This window comes from Lynx canadensis, chromosome B1 (assembly GCF_007474595.2).
Source record: "Lynx canadensis isolate LIC74 chromosome B1, mLynCan4.pri.v2, whole genome shotgun sequence".
In the NCBI taxonomy this organism is placed as follows: domain Eukaryota; kingdom Metazoa; phylum Chordata; class Mammalia; order Carnivora; family Felidae; genus Lynx; species Lynx canadensis.
Genome location: NC_044306.2, coordinates 202,767,667 through 202,788,769, shown reverse-complemented (window position 1 = coordinate 202,788,769; position 21,103 = coordinate 202,767,667). Strand labels below are relative to the sequence as shown.

Below are 21,103 nucleotides of genomic sequence, written 5' to 3'. Positions count from 1 at the left end.
ACACAGGCGTCCTGCCTCCCCGGCCATCTGGACCTAGCACGTGCGGCCCTCACATCGTGGGCTCCACAGCCGTCATTGCGCAGATTCTCAGGTGACGCGCGGGGTGGCCGACGCCCAGCCAGCGGTGCCGTCCCCCGCGTAGACGCGTCCCCCGAGGCTGCCGTGCGAAGGCGCCACCTGCTGGTTATAACAGGTCAGGTGATGCCAGTGCGGTTTTTCTGATTAAAAAAAATCCGGTCAGGGGCGCCTGGGTGGCGCAGTCGGTGAAGCGTCCGACTTCAGCCAGGTCACGATCTCGCGGTCCGTGAGTTCGAGCCCCGCGTCGGGCTCTGGGCTGATGGCTCGGAGCCTGGAGCCTGTTTCCGATTCTGTGTCTCCCTCTCTCTCTGGCCCTCCCCCGTTCATGCTCTGTCTCTCTCTGTCCCAAAAATAAAAATAAACGTTGAAAAAAAAATATTTAAAAAAAAATAAAAAAATCCGGTCAGATGATCGAGTGGAGATGGAGAAAGAAAAGCTGACGAGCAGAGCTAACAATGACCGGCAGGTACTTCGGATGCCGGGTAAAAAAGGAGACACCGGGCCCAGAGGTCTGCAGTGACCTCCTGCTTTCACAGACCCAGCCAGTGTCAGCACCGCGCCCGCAGATGAGACCCGGCCGGGGCGGCCCCACGCCTTGGCCGCCCGTCAGCCGTCCCCAAACTTGTGGACAGATGTGTGAGTGGGATGGAGAAACGGTTTCCTCAGCAGCCCAGGAGAGGGGGCACAGCGCCACCCCGAGGGGCTGGCCCGGGTCACCCGGCGACTTCTCCGTGGCTCCGGGCGCGCAAGGGGACCCACAGCATGCCCTCGTGCCCCCTGGGGGCGCAGGTGTGGCTGTGTGCTCCAGACGGGGCCGCTGACGCCGGCTTTCCCGAGGTCTCGGAGAGCGTAAACGCCAGCTTCGAGCTGGGCATTCTGGCGTGCGGGCCTGTCCGCAGCGCTCCCGCGGGGGCGTTTCTCACGCCGTAACCCCTCCGTGCACCGCCTCACCTGCTGTCGTCGTCCCCGCGTCCGGACGTGCGCCGGAGCTCAGACCTTCGTCTGTGTTCCCGAGGGCTTCTTCCACCAGAAACCGCTGTGACGGGAGCCCCGGCCGCCCGCTCACGGGGGTCGGTGGCCCCGGGCCGTGCTCTGTTTTAAGGTGTACCGCTGCCGTTCCCTGGCCCTGACGTTCCTGGAGCTCACGGTGGTGCGGAGGTTCCACGAGTACGTGCACCAGCCCAGCGTGCCGCCCCCGCTGCGGGCCGTGCTCCAGCGGCTCGGTGCTCTCTACGCCCTGTGGTCCCTGAACCAGCACACGGCCCTGCTCTACCGAGGTGAGGCCCTGCGGCCGCCCCTGAGCCCGCCTCCCCGCCCTGTCCCGCCCCGTCCCGCCCCGGAGTGCAGCCTGTTCTGTCCGGGAGGCTTTGGCTCCTCGTCCTGAGCGGTCCTCACAGGCTGCGTAAGCCTGTGGGCAGATGAGGAGCTCCGGCCCCGTGGCAGGAAAAGTGGCATCAGGACGATGTTGCCGACGTAGTTTCGCTTTCACTCAGGGTCGCTTTGAAGTCCACTTCCAGTTCAGAGAATATTCCAGAAGGCCCACGTTAGCCAGACAGGGAGTTGGTTACCCACCCCTCGAGTCCCATAGGTCCTACATAGACACAAGCCCAGGCTGCTGGGAGGCACCCTCAGGAACGCCCAGCCTGTGGACCCAGGAGGGCAGCCTGGAGGAGGTGGTGTGTGGGCTGATTCCCGGGAGACTGGTGAACATGGGGCAAGCCTGAGCTTCTCAACCTGTTTTCATTATTGTCCTTCCAAGGAGAGACTTTAGACCTTTTTCCCCTGTCTCCCTCCTGACACGTTAATGCTGTGTCTGTAAGTGTCCTGTGCGTGCATCCGGCCTGGCGAGGAGTCAGCCTGTGTGCCCTACTCCCCTTGCCAAGAACCAGGTTCCCCCTCGGGGCTGGTGTTGCCCCCAGAGGCCACGAGAGCTCAGGCGAGGCTAGCAGAGGGGAGGGCGGTTCAAACAGAGGGTGTGGCAGGTGCAGGGCAGGAGACCGCGTGCTTTACGACACAACTCCCAGTGACGGGCAGTTTCCATCACAAAAGGCAAAGAAGAGATTCTGCAGCAAATGTGCTCTCAACTGCACAGGCCGCATGCTTGGGCCCACTAGATGCCACCGCAAGCCGGCCACGGTGGTGGCCGCGGCCTCCAGGCTCATGCACGGTGATGGGACAGGGACGGGGGAGCCCTGGCCCCGGCCAGCATGTTCCTGGAAAAGGGCTGCAGCCGGGCCTGCGTGGCAGGGAGCCCTCCTGCGGCGGGGGCGGGGCGGGGCGCCCGGAGGGGCCCATGTGGCCGCAGGGCACCCGTGCCCAGTGTGACCCGCCCTCTGCTTACAGGTGGCTACTTTTCTGGTGAGCAGGCGGGTAAAATGATCGAGAACGCCATCCTGGACCTGTGCGCACAGGTGAGTCGCGATCACCCTCCTGTGATTCACCCGCGTTCCAGGTAACCGCTGCCTGGTGACACACACACACGAGCGTGCGTGCGACTTTGGGCCAGAACGGGAAAATATGCTCGTGTCAGAAATGTTAGGCAAAGAGTGATTTTTGGGGAGCGTCTTAGAATCCAGACTCTGTAATACGCTGTTTTACAGCTACCTTGGTAATTCTTTTTTCGAGCCTTCCAAGGTACTCGGTGTCCAGCTTAAATTCATTTCGTGGCTTATTTACTTATTTGTTTAGGTACTTAGTGCACAGGAGCGAGTGGGGAAGGGGCAGGGAGAGGGAGAGAGAGGATCCCAAGCAGGTTCCGTGCTGTCAGCGCATCGCGGAGCCCGACCTGGGGCTCGATCCCGCGAACCATGAGCTCATGACCTGAACCGTAATCAGGAGTCGGACGCCTAACCGAGCCGCCCAGGTGCCTCGTTATTTTTTTGTGTATTGTCCTCTTTGACCTTTGTCATCCAGAAAGGTCAGGTGGGTCCAGCCCCCGCTTTATGTCCGTGTGGCACCGTGTCCGGTGGGAACGTCTACGGGGGTGGACGTGTCCTGGGGCCGTGCTGTCCCCTGGGATCACCACAGCCCCGTGGGCGGCTGGCAGGTGAAAGTGTGCCCGGTGTGGCTGAGGGTGTCTGTCCTTACTTTGAACCGATTTGCAGTTAAAGGGCCACACGTGCTGGTGCTGCCCTGTTGGGCCCCCGCAGGTAGCTGCGTCCTCTGTCTTCCTGACGTTGGGCAGTTAAGTCAAGGCCCTGCCAGCATTTTATCAGACGTCTCAATGGCCGGTGACGGGCCACCTCATTTGGCCCCTCTCCGTGCTCGGAGCTGATGTAGTTCCAGGTGACCCCTCTCCCCGGACCCCTCGTGAGTGTGGTCCCTCTGCCTCCTGGTTTCTGGATCAGCGTCTGTGGCTGCACCGCCCCGGCGTGTGGCCACGTTTACTGTTCCTCGAGCAAAACCAGCGACCACAGGGATTTCCTGTGTGGGCTCCGCGGGGGCCAGCTGCCGTTCACAAAGAGTGCGGCGGGTGTTCCTCTGCTCTCAAACGGCTGAGCCCCCCGAGCCCCCCGCCCGGTGACCGTGACCCCCGCAGGCAGGTGGTCACGTGCACGGTGTGCAGCCGACGCCTCGTCTCCTTCCACCGCCTGGCAGGGCCAGGTCCCCATTCTCGCTCGGGGAGGCCCGGGTCAGGCAGGCGGAGGGGCGCCAGCCCCGTCCGGTGGTTCACGTGGGCATCGTGGGCGGGTGTGCGGCCTCGGCCAAGGTGCGCGGTGAGACGGAGACCCCACGCGCGGCCCCCGAGCCGGACCGTTTCCTTGTCTGGACGAGGGGGTCGCCCCGCGGACGGCTCCAGGCTTGTTCATCCGAGGCCCGAGGGGCAGAGGGCACGCAGCCGCGCGGCAGACGGGCGGGGGCGCTAAAGAGCAGCCTCTGAGCCCCGCGGGTGTTCTTTCCTCTGCTTCGCGGACTCCGTTGTTCCGCGCTGGCCGCCTGCTTGCCTCCATCGCAGAGGCTGCCCCACTCCAGGGCTCCGGTCAGTGCGGCCGGGACACTTCACGGTTATTTTGGGAAAAAAACGCTTCTGCATTTCGAGAGAGTTCTTGGGAGGCTCCTCACATAAGTTCCACGTGTCCCAGTGAAAGGTGACTCGCAGGAGGGGAGAGTCATAAAAGCGCTGTGCACCAGCAGCCTTCGTGGGACAGCCTTCCCGGGCCCCCATAAACACCTTCCCCGTCACATTTTTTCCGGACATACTTTCCTCTGCTGCGGCGGCAGCTGCCCAGATGGGTCAGGATTCAGACACAAATCTCGGAGGACGGCTGCCAGTTAGCGAGCCTGCAGGACGCTTTTACGAGGGGCCCCTACCTTACTGAAAAGCAGTTAACACGCTGGAAGTCTTGAGTGATTAGCAACGTGGTGAAAATATTCAGACGCGCCCCCGGGGGATCTGTAGTCCAGGCCAACGAAAAGATAATGCGTTACTGGCCGAGCCGCGCGCGCGCCTGCTGTGGTCAGCGTTGCTAGCGGGTCGTGGCAACAGGCGGCCCGGGCTCTGTTTCTTAGGGGTCGCCATGGAGATTTGCAGGGGTTGCCAGGCATACGGACTTTGTTTCCCAACAGCTGAAAGACGACGCCGTTGCCCTGGTGGACGTGATCGCCCCTCCCGACTTTATCCTGGACTCACCGATTGGCAGAGCCGACGGCGAGGTGAGCGCAGCTGTCCCCCTGCGGCCCGGCGGGAACCGCCGTGTGTCCGAGCGCGAGCGGGGGCTGCTCCGGGGGCCGGTGGTGGCTGTGGCAGAGCCCGAGATGCTGACGTGGGCCCGGAGCGCCCTGGCGCCTTCTGGGGACTTGTCACGCTCGGGCGGCGGTGGAGGGAGCGGCCGGGAGATGTCTGGGGTGACTTAGCCATCCTGCCCCCCCCAGCCCGCCTTCCTCTGAGATGGGGGCGGCGGCACCACCTTCGTCGGCCCGGGGCGCCAGGTCAGCACAGGCCCTCGTGCGGTCACACCCCCGGGGGCCTGTTCCCGTGCTGGCTCCTGACCCCTTCTGGCCACCGGGCGCTCACCCCTCGTTCCCTCGCTTCCCGGCAGCCCCCCCCCCCCCCCCCCCCCGGCTCCCCGATCTGTCCTGTCACGCCATGCTGCAGGATGATTTCTTAAAGTGATCTCGTCGGGCTGCTCTTCTGTTGAGCCCTCCTACCGGAAACTGCAGGCACCGCCCTTCCCACACCCCCAGCCTGGCGGCCTGACCTCTGCCTGGTTCTCCGAGGTCCTTTTATGCCGTGCTCCTCCGGCCATCTGGACTCCAGCCTCACCGTCCCTCTCTGTGGTGGTGTGTGAGCTTTCCCACCCCAGGGCCTTTGTACCTGCTGTTCCTGGAGCACTTCCCTTCATTGGGTCCAGGCAGAATGCCCCCTCTCGGGTCTTCTCTGGCTCCAACCAGAGTGCCCCCCCCAGGCGTGTGACCCCCCCCAGGCGTGTGCCCCCACCTTGTCCTGCCGTGTCCCCCCCAGGCGTGTGCCCCCCCCCAGGCGTGTGCCCCCACCTTGTCCTGCCCTGCGATCCTTGTGCTCCTTACTGAGCCAGCTCATAACCCTGTGTGCTGTCTGATGCCCACGGGTCTGTGCAGCACCTCCCAGCGCTGCGCTGTCAACAGGCGGCCCCGTGTTTGCCCCTGTGTTACCGCGGGGACGTTTCAGTATGTTGAAGTCACTTGCCTGAGGTCTCGCGACTGTGAGCAGTGGAACAGGACTGACTCCCGCCTGACCCCCGACCCCCAAGACCATGCGTTTTCCGTGGGCACACGTGCCGCTGACCCAGGCTCTGTTTCGATGGAAATCGGACAAAAGGGGACAGCACCCCTGCACGTGTGCTCAGGGGAACGCTGGAGTCGGTACTTTGCAAGATCACATCCGGGAAGGGGGCACGGCCCAGGCCACACGTGGGGTTGGGATGGTGCACCGGGCCCCAGGGTGGGCAGGACAGAAGTCCCCCGTTGACTCCGGCTGGCAGGGGGACGGTGGCCCCCGCGGAGGCCTGCCGTCCTCGCGCTGCAGGGTTGGGCGTCTGGCCCCCTCCCACACGGTGCATGTCGCACGCCCATCGTGCCGGGGAGAAACCCACCCTCCGGAGAAGCCAGGTGGCCTGCCCACAGCTGCCCCGCCAGGGGCAACGGAGCCAGGGTTTGGGGACAGATCTACCGTTTGGAGAGGAGGCAGGAGGCCGAAATGGGTCCCCGGTGTGGCCAGGGCCCCCTCAGGCGCACGGAGGAGGACGTGCCGACAAGGCCGTGGGAGAGGGCTGGCCCGGGCCCGTGGGGGGCGCGTGAGGAGGAGACACGGCAGGGGCGGTGGCGTCACGGAGCGCGGGGACGTGGCCGCCCCCGGGGCCCCGAGCACAGGGGGGCGTTGGCACTTGCAGAAGGCGCCAGTGCCGCTGCCCCACTCGAGCCCGTGCCGCTGCCCTGCAGAGGCAGCCAGGCTGACGGGCAAGAGAGCGACCGGTGCCCGGGGGCACGTCCCGCGGTGTGGGGACTCCACGGCGGGAACCAGAGCCGGCCCGAGGCTCACCTGTCGGGGTGGTTTCTGTGACGCACACTGTAGCCAGGTGCTGCCACGTGAGACGTTCGTCTTGAGTGAACGAACACAGCCGCCAGAGGTTATTAGAGACGATCGTTAAAGAAGCCCAAAGCTCCAAGCGGCCACGGAGCCCGTGCACCAGGCGAGCCCGAGCGTCTGTGTCTGGGAGGGAGCAGAGCACAGTGTCGGAGGCAAATTGCAGGCGCTTCTCCAAAGTAAAATCTGTCGATCCCAGCCAGGCACAGCGTAGGCCCCTTCCTTGTCTTCGCGGGCTGGAGGTCAGCCCGGGGGCCGGGTTTGGGGTGGGCGAAGGACCAGTCACCAGCTCCCGCGACGCTCACGGCCTTTCGTCCGGGACGGCGGCCGCTCTCCTTGTCCCGCGGGGCTGCCCAGCAGGAGGCAGTTGAGTGTGGAGGTCCCGGAGGAGGCGGCAAGCCGGACAGAGGGGGACAGCGCGTGCCGGGCGCCCGCCCCGCCGGCAGCCGCGTGGGGATAGGGCACGTCAGGGCCGAAGGCTAGCGCACGCTTGCAGAGTCCGGGCAGGAGGCGTGAGGAGCCGTCCTCGTAAACGCGTTCTACCCTTTGCTTTCGGTTAGAGACAAAGATTTGCGTGAATTAGATCCCCTTAAAGGTTTCTAAAAGGTGACAGAACGTCCTGTGTTTTCAGCAAAAGCTAACGAGGGGGTTTGCGTCTGCCCCCTCGGCCGTCCTCAGGAACCTCGCGTATCGTTCACGCGTGTGCTCCTTGTTCGCAGCTCTATAAAAACCTCTGGACCGCCGTCCTTGAGGAGAGCCAAGTGCTGGAGCGGGCATCGTGGTGGGCGGAGTTTTCTGCCAGTAAGACCCACGTGGAAAGTCTGAAGTCGAGGCTGTAGGCGCACCGGCACGCTCAGCTGAGTCTGGGTGAGCTCATCCAGCTGATGAGGACATTGACCCCAAATGCTGGTTCCGGAAGATACTGGAAATGGCTGCCGCCTTCTGAACGCTCGTCTGATGGTCCTGTGCCCGTCCCGTCTCCCGACCTCACCGGGAGGGCTCAGCCCCGGAGCGTGGGCCGGACGAGGCCGCCAGCCGCTCGTTATTAAGAGGTTCTCTGGTTGGATGACCTTTTGCATTCTGATTCTTCTACAAAGCTCTGCTTCACTGAACGCTTAGTGATGCCAGCGTGATGCTTTTCGTTAACTAATGTGACTTTATCAGGTAATTAAATTGTATTTTAATCATACCCGGATGACGTAGTGTTAGATGTTTAAGGAGAAGAAAATCTATTTCATGACTCCCTTATGGGAACATAGAAGTTTCCATCAAGGAAGTGTTTCCAAAGAAAAAAGACGCGTGACACCGGTCTGGTCAAGTTTCAAGTCCTGACCCGCCGGCCGCGTGCACGTTGCTGTCTAGCGGTCTGCTGCTCGGGTGGGTCCGTTGCACAGTCAGCCAGAGGCTCGGAGCTCCCCACGCCGCGCGTGAGTGCGAGCTCCTTCTGGCGGGGGCCAGGTCAGAGGTTGCCAGACACCCACCCGGTCACTTTGTGTCCCGGCTCCAGGTGACGGGCTTGGGGGGCCCTTCTCCGTTTCGGGGGTCTGCCCCTTGGCCCGAGCGCAGCAGGCGCCCGCAGAGCACAGGTGGTACCAAGCGGACGAGGACGGAGTCTTATCTTCCCAAACAGCCCAGAGTGGCCCTGAGCTCTGTTTCCAGCTTCGGAAACCCCCTGGGTGGTGACCCTGACTTCTCGAGCCTCGGCCGCCATGCCTAGAAAAGCGGGACCCCACCCCCACTCCCCGAGCCCCCAGGGCAGCCAGGAGCACATCAGTGGGTAACAGGGGCGGCTTCCGATGAGCACTTACTGCGCGCAGGGACTTTGCTGTCCCCACTTCCTTGGACCCTCAGACGACCGTGTGAGGGGAGTCGTGTTACCGTGCCCGCTGACCCCCAAACGCCTAAATCACCGCCATGGGCCAAACAGCCAGGAAGTGCGGGGTGGCCCGGGCACGAGGTCCCCTGCGTGGCCGTCCCAACATCGTTGGCCCAGCACGGGGCTGGCACGGAGCAGGCGCTCACTAGAATCGGTGTCCTGGTTTTAAGCAGGAAGCAATCCAATGGCGCCCGAATTTAATATGCCTCCCGGTGGGCGGCGGGTGGTTTTTGCCAGCAGCCCCAAAGGGGTCGTCCGGGTCGAGGGTGCTGCGTCTAAGGGCACCACACATTGGCTCTTGGTGTCACACGTGCAGCTTCTCTGAGGATTTGCTGTCACGTCCGTCCATCAGGAATGTCTTTGTCCCTGAAGCACGGCAGCTGGCACGTCATACAGACTGGAAATCCGGCCGTGCGGCCGACACGTGGCCCTTGGGCACTGGGAACCGTCAAAGAAAACAACTCCACTCTCAGAGATAACCCCTGGCCATGTGTTCATTTACTCTGGGGCCAGAGGGCAAAGGATTCGGTCCCTTGTGGTCCTGATTGGCCGGATCGGCCCCCGCCACTCCGAGGCACGAACGTTGACGGACTTGTGCCCACCGCTTGGGGCCTGGTGGGTGGTTCATCCCCGGGGCGCCCCATTCCCGAGGCCCCCCTCTGTGTCTGTGCACTCGCCTGTGTGCGTGTGATTCCCCTAACAGAAACGGGGTCATCCTCTTGCCGCACTCCCTTTCCCGCTTAAAGCCACACCTCGGGCATTCCCCTATCCAGCAGCACGAAGGTTCAAGTCCACAAGCCTCCTGAGGGGCGCGGACGTTAGGGTTTCTGCTCCGAGCAGCTCCGTGCACGGGTCTGCCCCTGGAGGCCGGCTCGCCGGGACCAGCGCCTTGAGGGTGGGGTTTGTGGGTCACAGATGGTGGCGCCAGGGTGGACAAGCATAGGGTGAGAGCCAGGCGGGGCCAGATCGCCTGGGCGGATCCCCGTGTGTCCCTGGTGAAACCACACGCACCAGAGTCTGCCAGTTCTGCGGTTTGTCGGCATTGAAATGGGCTGATGCAGAAGCAGACACAGGCCTGGCCCGCACGCGGCACCTGGGGTGTGGGGTGTCTCTGTGTTACCACGCTGCTCCCTCGCCCCTCCCTGCAGTGTCCTCCTGGTTCCAGTCTGAGAGGTAAGGAGCCCTGACACCTCCTGGGCAGGTGCACCCTTCTCTGCCCCCCACTGAGGCCGCACGGGTCTTTTCATCCATTTAGAGACTGTTTCTATGTGTTCTGTGATGACTGTCCCTTCTTGGTTTTTTTGCCTAACGGAGCCTTTCGATTTTACGATATTTTGTTGATTTTAAACATACTCTTTACATATTGAGGACAATAAACCTGAACATACACGTATGGTCTATATGACTCTTCCTTATTTATCATCTGCCTTTTAATTAATTTTTTCTTTTTGCTTTAACATGATGTTTAAGATAAAATTTGAAGTCTTATATACATAAAACTAAGAATCTTTTCTGCCCCGGCCTTTGAGGTCATGCTTGGAAAGTTCTCTCCCACACCAAGATTGTTGCTATTTTCATTTATTTTTCTCAGTGTGCATCACAGTATTTAACTGACCAGGAAGTCACTTGGAGGTACGGTGTGAGGTAGGGATCCAGGATAGCTGGCCCCTTGCATGGACCGACCAGAACGGCCACCTGCATCAAATGCCAGAATCATGGATGGTCCAGGGCCTATTTCTGCCTTTTTCTAGTTTATTGCCTTTTCTCACGTCAGCTCCTCCCGTTTCCGTTATCGTGGCTTTCGTACTTTTCAGTATCCTTTGGAGCAGGTAAAGCCGTGTTGCTCATCTTTTGAAAAACATTTCTTAAGTATGCACATTTTAATTTTGGTATCGTTTCGTCCTTGCGAGCTCTCCCTTCCCCAGATTAATGAACCATTCTTTGGAATTCGGGGGTTTTGTTTAATTTATAGATCACTATCAGGAGAATTTATACCTATATGGCGAGTAGTCTTCCCACCTAAGACCATCTTTTCAGGTTTTTAATAAAAGGCTGTCTTGTTTCGGTATGTTTACTTTGTAACGGGTCCCTTTCAAAAAACCTTAATTATAATAGTCTTTCACTGATTCTCTTCAGTTTTCTCTGTATGTCATTGGCAAATACCGATGGTTTGGCCATTACCTTTTCAAAACTTTCACCGGGCATTTAACCTTCCTGGCTAGCATCTGCCGGCCCTGCCGGAACAGTTTACTTACAGGTGATGGTGGCACACTTTGTCTGGTTTCAGACGTTCAGGAAATGCCTTCAGCGGTTTGCGTTGGTGCAATGCTGGGGGGGGGGGGCGAGGGGGATGTATGACAAAGACAGACAAAGGCAGAAGACCACGCGAAGGACCTTCTCTCTTTGCACACAGGTGTGTGCTCGTGGCCGGATGTCGGACTCCCCGAGGACAACGGCTGCAGAGTGGGGTCCTCTCTCAGACGAGGAGCCGGCCCCCTGCGGCTACGTGGGGCCGGTGGGTGGATACAAATGGAAACCACACCAGCATGAAGAAGAACCCGCCAAACCCCATCATCGTTTGTGAGAGCCCATTAACATCCTGGGATTGAGGTCTTCCTTGTGGCCACCACGGTGGCTGTTGGGCCCTCTGTTACCGTGGGACGTGTCATTGATGTTTGGTGACTGTCACTTTTGATGTGCTTCTGATAGCCCGGCCTAAGTCTAGTCACCTTTACCCCGGTCTTTTTTATCCCGCCGGGACCACCCCTCCCACAAAGTCAGCATGCACCCAGCACCCAGCACCCAGCTGCACCTGGCACCACGCCAAGGGCAACGGGCGTGCGTCCCGTCCCCAAGCCTCCCTTCCGCGAGACTTGGTGCACGCAGCCGTTTGGACATTGCCCACGCTCCATGCGGACTGTGGTCCCGCCAGACGGTGGGCCCTGTCAGAAGACACAGGAGGCCACACGGCTTCAGGCAACGGCCTCCAGGCACAGGAGCAGCTCAAGGCAGGCCACCCGGGCCGACAGACCCCACGCAGGGAGCCCCGGCGTCAGACCGGCCCCCCAGTCACCTGCAGAACAGCCCTGCAGGGTGGCTCCTGACTATGTGTGTGTGAGGTCCACTCTCCATGGGGGGCAGGAAGACATCCTCAGTCTCTGGATCGGGGACTCCTGGCCACGTGGTGCAGCCCAGCGAGCCCACGCAGCCCCTGCTTTGCCTTCGCATTCTCCCTACGGCCACCTGCTGTCATCGAAACTTCTGTGCGGGGACTCTTCTCGTCTGTGGGCACTGATCCTGAGTCCAGGAGGTCAGGGAGGCCCTGTGAGAACCCAGGGGTCCTGCCGGCTGCCGGGAAAACTCTCCTGCCCCGTTTCCCTTCAAGCACAAGGACAGACCTCAGCTGGTTCCTGTCGCGCCAGGCTGCCCAGCGGCCCGGGGAGGTGGCCCAGCTCTGAGAGCCCTAGAGGCAGGCAGTCCTGGCCCCGTGAAATGGTATGTGAGCACAGTCACTCCCTTTACGTGCTCGCGCATAGAGCTAGGTTCGCCAGTCTCTCGGGGAGGGGCCCACGTTGTGCTGAACTGTTTGCTTTGCAAGAGGAAACCTGAGTGTGCGCCTACAAAGGCCGGAGGCTTGGGGCGTGAAAACAGGACGCGAGAACAGTCCCTGGGTGCGTGTCCCAAGTGCCTGAATTCAGTTCGCAAACAGTTCTGACATCTCTCGAGATCTTCCCCCTGAGCAAGGCTTGCAGAAACAAAGTCAGTTTTCGGGACTGTTTTCTCAGGTCATCGTCCTTAAACGCCCGATGTTCCTTCTGGCAGCCCGGAGAGGGTGGTGGCAGCTTCTGGAGAGGACCAGCTTTGGACGTGGGTCCAGGTTCAAGGCCTGTGTGGTCACTGGGTGTGGAGGCTTGGGCACACTGCTTCCCGTTCCTGAGGGTGTTTGCTCCTTTATAAGTCATAGCCCCGAGCATGTGGAAGGCCTACAGCTCACTGACCAGGACCCTTGTGACCGGGCACTGTGGCCAGTGGTGATGTGCGGAGTCTGAGGACCCCCACCTCTGTTATGGGCCTGGATTCTGGGGAGAACGGGGTAGCCAGTGACCCTGGGGACGGGAAGAGCCGTCCCATGGCCTTTACAAAGATGCCAAGATGGGGAATGACCCTGTGTGGTCCCGCCAGCTGCCCACACGCGCCCAGGGGCCAGCTCTGCTCTTGGCCTCCAGCCCTCCCACCTCAAAAGAGGGTGTTTTCCAGGAACCAGGGTGGCCACAGCAGGAACTTCCCGTGGATCCTGGACCTGCACAGAGGGCCACCCCTTGGGCGCGCCCTGGTTACGTGGTCTTTGTCTCCGTATGGGCACCCCCAACACCCGGTCATCAAGGGCCAGGGGTCTGGTGGGCAGTTCGCTCCATCCCTGGGTGCTGCTTGGCTGCCCACGTGACTTTCCAGCCCCAGGATAGCCGCTGGGCACCGCGCCTGAGCCTGGCGCCCTCGGTGTCCTTCCTCGGGGCTTCTGTGTGGATGCGGGTGTAGTACCGGGAAGGATCTTGCTTCCCACTTCACGTGACAGCTACTGCGGCCCATTACTTTCCCTGCCCAGCTGTCCCCCTTTTCCCAAAAGGGATTACGTGACATTCCTCCTCCTCCGTGTCATAGCCCAGAATTCCCTGGAAAACACTGACTGGTTTGTGGTCAGTCTTCCCACCAGCCTGGAAGCTCATTAAAGTCAGGGATTGGATTGGATCTGAATCCTCCATTGCCTTCAGCGCGCAGCACAAGACCACTCATGGGAAGTGTTTGGCAAGCACTGAAGGGAGGCATGGATGGATGGATGGGTGGATAGATGGGTGAGTGGGTGGGTGAATGGGTGAGTGGATGGGTGGGTGGGTGGATGGATGGGTGGGTGAGTGGGTGAGTAGAAGGATCGATAGAAGGGTGGATGGATGGGTGAATGTTGGGTGGGTGGGTGTGTGGATGGGGGGTGGGTGGGTGGACAGATGAATCAATGAGTTAAATGAAAAAGATGAATGAGTAAATGAATGAAATGAATCAATGAATGAATGAATCAATGAATGAATGAATGAATTGGGTGGGTCTAGATATTGCACAGGGAAGGAGGACCATTTTGGCCCCAAGTTCCTTAGCGATGGGCATATACAGCTGTGGTCTCATCACTCTACCAAGTGGGGCGACTCACCCCTCCCCATAGGAGACATGGGCTTTCCTGTCACTAGCCTGGGTTTGTGCTGTTGCTTCGGCCCCCACGCTGACCCCTCCCCACCCCTGCCACCTTTCCAGCCCCAATGCTGGCTGCAACCTCTGGTTAGCCGCCCCTGGGTGGGGCTGCCTCCCTCTGGACCAGGGAGGGGGTTCTTGTTGAGCCCCTCACAGGGCCCCGCCCATGAGGTGCTGGGTGGAGGGAGGGGTGAGCAGAGGGGTGGACGCGTCCTTCACCCCAAGGACGGATGGAGTCCCATCTCCAGCAGGCATACCCTGTGGACAGCCTCAAAACTGATGCTGGAGCCCTAGGACCAGACAGAGCTCAAGAGCCGGTGAAAAACACGTTTTTCCTCTTGCAACATCATTGCAGTTGAAATTCTTTAAAAATCATCCCAAGGAGAAAAGCGCAAGCCGCAGCTCTCCTCCAGTCCTACGGAGCGAACAAATGTTGTTTCCAGAGATGCTCGCTTGCCAGTTGCAGTAACTGAAGCCTTTGAGGCAGGCGGGTCTATTCCCGTGGAGAATATCACGTGGATGACAGGACGCGGGATGACGGTTTGTGAGCACGAACTCCAGAACTGCCCAAGGAGGCTGCGGTCGCACATGCTCAGCCCGTCACTCCGCGCAGGGTGCAGGCCCTCCGTGGGGACCCGTGCAGGAGGGGGCCGGCTGCCGGGCAGGGCGAGTGGAGGAGGGGAGCTCCGCAAGAAGGACTCTGAAGTCCCGGGTCTTGTGGCCACGGTGCTTCGGATCTCGGCTTTTACGCCCTCCTTCCCCGAAGTAACAGCCACCCAAGGTGTCATGGCCGAACCGTGTCCCCGCAAACCCATATGCGAAGCCCTCACCCCCAGCATCTCAGAACGTGACCGTGTTTGGAGATGGGGACTTTACGGAGGTGATAATGAGGTCACGTGGGTGAGTCCCGATCCAGTGCAACAAATGTCCTTGTAAGGAGAGTAGGACACAGACATGCAGAGGGCCGGCCATGTGAGGACACGGGGAGTGATGGCCGTCAACACGCCAGGCAGAGAGGCCTCTGGGGAACCAGCCTGGATCTCAGACTCCCAGCCTCCAGAAGCGTGAGGAGAGAAGCCTGGATCTCCACCCATTTCCGAGAAGGAAACTGAGGCAGCGAGTGGCATGGCGGCTGGCCCAGGGTCCCTCTGACAGTGGGGTGCATGCACGCGGGGTGTGTGGATTTCAATTTCTGGTTCTGCTGCCCGGAGAGAAATAAGGGGACACGTGTGTCCAGGGAATTCACAGGGCGGGTGGACACTGGGCCACACGGATGTTCACGGGGAGGCGGCGGGAGACGTGTGCGTGACGCTGGCTGGGGAATCAGTGTCCACATGGGGCCCGCCACACAGCCAGCGTCAGAGCGAGGACGTGAGCCCTGAGGGTGGGCAGCGGCCCACAGGCGGGAGCTGGGGGCAAACCCAACCCCCCCTCCGCCACAGCGCAGGCCCCCAGCAGTTTACCGTCCACGTGTCACTTGATTCGAGAGGTGGGGGTCATCCCCATTCTCCAGATGAGGAGGCTGATACTGGGACGGCCTCAGTGACCAGCCTGCGGTCACCTCGGGGAGGGCTCCCTCGGGCGAGGGGCTAGTCCAGAGGAGGCTCCGGGACCGCTGTGTGCGAAAAAGAGCAAAGGGAGACTTTCTGCCTTGTGGTCTGTCTGGGTGTTCTGTCTGTGGTAAGCTCTTCCTTCTAGAAGGTTCCTTCCCTCCACCCTCTCCTCAGGCCCTTCCAGCCACACTGGCATACCAGGGGGTCACAGGACACAAGTTGGTGGTTCTTTCTGGAGCGTTTGGGGTGGGCAGGGAGTGTTAAAGATTTAGGAAAGACTGTTACGGAATAGAAAGCCCGAGGAGTTTGGGATGGTCCGTCCTCACTGGACCGTGAAGAAGGTGGGTGTCCGGTCGGACCCTCCCCACCCCCGTGCGCTCACTCACCTGCAGTCAGGTGAGCCCCTGGGGGTGTGAGGAGCTGGGTTTACAGCCAGGCAGACCCAACCTCCCAGAGAGGGCAGGCGGTACAGGGCACTCAGGGACAGGAGGCCGCAGAACCCTCACCTCTGCACCCCTCCTACTTCCTGTCTGCGGCCATGGTGATGGTGACGGTGACGGCGATGATGACAGCTCTGCGGACGGTGCCCGCCCCCATCCCAGGGTACCCCACCCCTGCCTGGCTGGCCTTCGGCAGGCCCAGGCGGCCGAGACCTCGCTTCGCGCAGAAAGCTGTGACAGCAGCCCAGCCAGGGGGACACACGGTCCTTTGTGGGGACAGGAGGGAAGCTGGCATGGGCATCCTGCCCAGCTGCTGGCATCAGATGGGCGTCTGGTCTGTGTTTGCTCCCTGTCTTCCCGCAGCCAGGCTGGAGAAGTGCCCCTTCCACCGGCTGCCGGGGAGCCACCATGTCCTTTCCCTGGTGTGCTCCAGGACCAGGACCACAGTGGTTTCAACAGACCCGGGCCTCCGACCAGGTACCGCACTTCCCCAAGCCCCCCTGAAAACTCCGGGGGCAGGGGGGTGCCGTGGCCACCAGCACCGTGGGTGCCTGGGCCTTCCAGCCCCTCCCACCTCCACCAGCCCCTCCCACCTCCATCCGGTCCCTCCCCCAACTTCCATTCCGCCGCCCCACCTCCACCCAGCCCCTCTCATCTCCTCCAGCCCCTCCCTCCTCCATCCGGTCCCTCCCAACTCCACAAGCCCCTCCCACCTCCACCCAGCCCCTCCTATCTCCTCCACCCAGCCCCTCCCATCTCCTCCAGCCCCTCCCATCTCCACAAGCCCCTCCCACCTCCACCAGCCCCTCCCACCTCCATCCAGTCCCTCCCCCAACTTCCATCCTGTGCCCCACCTCCGCCAGCCCCTCCCACCTCCATCCAGTCCCTCTCATCTCCACAAGCCCCTCCCACCTCCACCCAACCCCTCCCACCTCCATCCGGTCCCTCCCACCTCCACCCAGCCCCTCCCACCTCCACCAGCCCCTCCCACCTCCACCCAACCCCTCCCACCTCCATCCGGTCCCTCCCATCTCCACAAGCCCCTCCCACCTCCACCCAACCCCTCCCATCTCCTCCAGGCCCTCCCACCCCACCCAGCTCCTCCTATCTCCTCCACCCAGCCCCTCCCATCTCCACCAGCCCCTCCCCCCTCCACCCAGCCCCTCCCATCTCCACCAGCCCCTCCCTCCTCCGCCAGCCCCTCCCACCTCCACCAGCCCCTCCCACCTCCATCCAGTCCCTCCCCCAACTTCTATCCCCCACCCCACCTCCACCCAGCCCCTCCTACTTCCACAAGCCCCTCCCACCTCCATCCAGTCCCTCCCATCTCCACCCAGCCCCTCCCACCTCCACACCCCTGCCCCACTTCCATCATCCTACCTGCCGCCATCCAGCCCATCCCATCTTCATCCCCCTCCCTTACTTCCATCCTCTTCCCCAACCTCCACCGAGCCCCTCCCACCTGCACCCAGCCCCACCCCCTCCTCCACCCAGCCCTTCTCACATCTACCAGCCCCCCCATCTACCAGCCCCTCCCCCACCTCCACCCAGCCCCTCCCACATCCACCAGCCCCACCCCCCCATCTCTCCCGCTCCCGCTGGACATCCACCCGCCCCTCCCACACTCACCCAGCACCCCCACACTCAGCAAGGATGACTATGTCTTCGCTCCTGCCAGATGTCCGGGTGTGTCCTTCCTGCCTCCCTGCTCCGTCCAGCTGCTCTAGGTTCTTACTGAGCGCGTCGGTCCCAGCTGCACACCTCCCCCCTGTTCGGAGCCCATCCTTCCGGCCCAGTCTCCCCAGGTGTGTCCAACACAAACCCGAGCCCAGCCCCGGCCCGGAGTTTTCGCGGGGGTCCCACTGCCCTCGGGCAGGAGCCTGGACTCCAGCCTGCCTCCCGCTGCTGCCTGCAGCCCCTCCTCACACCGCTGGGCCTTGGCACGGCTGCTCCCTCGCCTGGAACGCCCTTCCTGCCGCCCCCGAGAACTTCCCCCGGGCGTCCTGGACCTCCTGGGAAGCCACTGCCTCTCGCTGTGCCCGCCAAGCGCCTGTCGCCGTGCTGGGCACATGCTAGGTGCTCAGTAAACACGGGCGGAGTTCCAGACGGCTGCGGCTGGCTCAGGCCCCTGGTGAAGGAAGCCCCAGAACATTTCACCACCTGTTACCTTTGCATAGACTTTGCGCCAGGGCAGAAGCCCCCGGATACCTCTTTCTGGTGAGGTCACCACATGGGAGCAGACCCCTCAGGCTAAACGAGTAAGTAGGAAGCCTCGAGGACAGAGGGTGACAAGACAGCGGGCTCCAACGGTTGTGGTTTGACCAGCCCTGGGCCAGCGCGCAGACCTGTCCGGCCCGCGCTGGACTGGCTGGGGGTGGCCACGCGTGATGGCTGAGTGGTGCCCCCCCCAGACGTGACGTATTTGGACATGGGGTCTTTAAAGAGGTGACTAGGGTAAAATGAGGTCGCTAGGGCCGTGTCCTTATAAAAAGGGAGATTAGGACACAGACACAGGGGCACAACCACGTGAGGACGTGGGGAGAGGACAGCTCCCTGCCAAGGAGAGAGGCCTCACGCCTTGACCTCGGGCCTCTGGCCTCTGGAAAGCGTGAGAACAGATGTCAGCGTGTGGTTCTTTGTTACGGTGGCCCCGGGAAGCCAGTTCGCCGCGCCTCCTAGGTTGGGCAGCGGGTGTCAGCGGTGGGGATGGGGTTTCTGGGAAGGTTTCGGAAAGTGATAGATTCTGGGAAGCCCCTCTGCCCTCCGCCACCCGCCCGCCTGGAAAGGTGGCACCTGCTTTGAGACCATGGGGGCCTCCAGGGACAGCGATGGGCAAAGCAGTGACAGCAGCAGGGCCCCTGAGTGGCCATCTGAGTCCCAGGCTGCTTGCTGGTGGGACAGACCCCCTGTTTAGGCCCCTGCAGGGCGGTGTCCTGTCCCTTGCAGCGCTCCTGGCTGACCAGCACAGGCCTGGCCTCTCCGTCCCCCCTGTAAGGGGCCGGCTTCTTCCCCGTGCCCACGCTTGACCCCCGGCCCATCTGGGGCGCCTGCACCGCAGGCCCCAGGCCACAGAGGCACCAAATCCAGAGGACCCTCCTACCTCTCGCCAGTCGTCAGCAATCGCTTCTGCCAAGCCGACCTTCTTTGTGACAACTGTTTGCGGAGGACGGTATTGACGATGTGTCCGGGCTGTGACACTCATCCTGCCTGGTCCCCGCCCAGCCCCTTGGCCCCGGGGCACGAGGCCTCGAATGCTTGTCATCGGAACCCCAGTGTCCTGGGTTGGCAGAAGGACCCAGGGCCCAGTTCCTTGCTGTGCGGTCTGACACGAATTCCTGGCCCTTTCTGGGCCTCGGTTTCCCCACATGCAGACGGTGGGAGGTCCAGGGTGCAAGTGAGTGGAGGCAGAAGGGCAGGCGGCTGTTTGTCCCTGTGTTTGGAGGGCTCTGGGAGTCCCCCTACCCCAACCTGAGCTCCATCCAGGTGGCCTCACGACCTTTGCTTGCAGCTGGGGAAAGTCAATCCTAATTAGGCTGTTCAATCTCAAGGTCGTTTCAAGCTGCGTCTCCCCACCTGTGCGCCAGGCCGGCCAGGGTCCAGCTGCCGGGAAGGGAGAGGTGGGGGCTCGAGCCGGCCCTGACACCTGCCTCGCCAAGCCCCGCTGCAGGGGTGCAGTGGGCTTGCGGAGCACGCGGAGGGCTTCTCTCTTTGCTACTGACCCCGTTCTGCAGCAAACTCTACTGCTACCCTCAAAGCCCTCTGGGCAGCAAGCACTCGGAACACAGCATGTCTAGGGTGAGTGTGGGGGTCCTTGGGGGGGGGTGGGGAGCCCTACAGGGCCTGGCTGCTGCACCACCCTGACTTGGGAGATCAGGCCATGGCTGACCCCCTGACCCTGCCGGCTCCCCGCCGTGCCCCTGCCAGGGCCTGCCTCGCACGCTGCTGGAGTCCTCCGTCTCGGTCCTCGGCCCCCCACTTCTGTTGTGACCTCTCGGCCCACAGGAAGCTAACCACGACGGGAGAGCACGCTGCTCCTGGCCACCCCACCCGACCCCCCAAACTCTCCTGGAAGGGCCCAGGAGGGCAGGGACCCACCCGAGCAGGCAGCGGCCAGGGCCCAGAAGGCCCTGTCCCGTTCGTTCGGCAGATGTCCTGAGGAGATGGGAGCCCAGAGGGTGACGGGGAAGCCACAGCCTTCTTCCCCGGACCGCGGTGCACAGCTCTCTCTCTGCGTGACGGACGTCCGGCCGGTTGCCCGGGCAGATTCACACTGCTCCTACTGACCAGGCCGCGTGAGCAGAACCCGGCCTGCTTTGTCCCCTCCCCGCACCCCCACCCGGGTCACTGTACCACCCAAGCGTGGCCGCTCGGCGCGGACGCGAGGCCTTCTGTGTCTGGCTGTGCTCACTCTGCTGTGCATCTGGGAGAAGCGCCCAAGTGACGTGTGTGGCTGGAGACCGCCATGTCACGCCCCGTGGTCTCCGCCGTGCGGCCGCGCCTCGGTTTACCCGTGCGTCCGGGCCGTGTCCGCGCGGCTGCCCTGAGGCCGTCCCGGGTCTCTGGGTGCACCCGGCGCGTCTCCGCCGGGAGCTCACGGCCGGGGGACTGCACGTGGCCTGCTCCTCGGCCCCCCCCCCCCCCCGCTCGACACTGCCTCCTCTCCGGCGGTGCAGAAACGTCTCGCCGCGGTTTCGGTCTGTGGTTCCCCGATGGTTGATGAAGCTGAGTGAGTCGGGGGGGCCCCACGGCGCCTCTTCCCACAGCTGACGGCGACACCCCTGTGGAGGGCGCCTGAGCCTGAGGATTTCAAGACGCAGACTCTGGCGCCCGGGGAGCCCAGCCCTGCGGACCCGGGGCGGGGGCGGGGTGTGGAAGAGCCAGGCAGCGCCTGGGCTCCAGCTCCTGGAGGCGGGCACTCCCCTCACCGGGCAGCGCTCCTCCCCTCCCCCGGGGCCCGGGGCCCGTCCCCTCCCTGCTGCAGGGTGTTCCCAGGCTAGGCCTGTGTCCTTCCAGGAAACCCTCAGCTCCCGGCCCAGCTGGGGGCTCGAGGAAGACCCCCCGGGTGGGGCCGTGCCCCGGTGCCCTGTGCGTGAGGAGGCCTCCGCCTTCCCTTCTGCCACGGAGCCTCGGGCCCCCTTCCCGGCCGTGCCTCAGTTCCTCCGGCTCCTAAACGCGCGGGTTTGAACTCAAAGCTCTAGCACGGGCCTTGCAGCTGAGAGCATCTCTCTTGGTTAAAACCATACAAACCATATAAACAAATTCTATGAGGTTCCAAAATCAGAGGACAAGTGCCTCACTGCATGGTGCTCTGCACACCCCCTCCTGCAGTGAGTCTCCCGGGCTGACCCATCCTTCC

At 62.3% G+C, this 21,103-nt stretch overlaps 1 protein-coding gene and 1 long non-coding RNA gene across 5 annotated transcripts in view; one reads left to right on the top strand and one right to left on the bottom strand.

The window, feature by feature from the left end:
• ACOX3 (acyl-CoA oxidase 3, pristanoyl) overlaps positions 1–11,496 on the top strand; it is a 46,893-nt gene extending 35,397 nt beyond the window's left edge. For 3 of the 4 annotated variants that reach the window (XM_030314296.1, XM_030314295.2, XM_030314297.1), the window contains 4 exons: positions 1,181–1,355; positions 2,422–2,489; positions 4,645–4,731; positions 7,360–7,835. In XM_030314296.1, the coding sequence (XP_030170156.1) occupies positions 1,181–1,355; positions 2,422–2,489; positions 4,645–4,731; positions 7,360–7,479 (450 nt within the window). In that variant the 3' untranslated portion in view covers positions 7,480–7,835. Of the gene's footprint in view, positions 1–1,180; positions 1,356–2,421; positions 2,490–4,644; positions 4,732–7,359; positions 7,836–10,929 lie in introns of those variants that run through there. The other variant, XR_003968521.2, reaches the window with a different exon arrangement.
• Positions 11,497–13,820: 2,324 nt separating this feature from the next.
• LOC115512858 lies at positions 13,821–20,152 on the bottom strand. The gene is made up of 4 exons (XR_003968524.1): positions 19,843–20,152; positions 18,848–18,900; positions 15,218–15,369; positions 13,821–14,952 (listed from the first exon to the last, which is right to left on the bottom strand). It is a non-coding gene; the product is annotated as an uncharacterized LOC115512858 (long non-coding RNA).
• Positions 20,153–21,103: the final 951 nt, after the last annotated feature.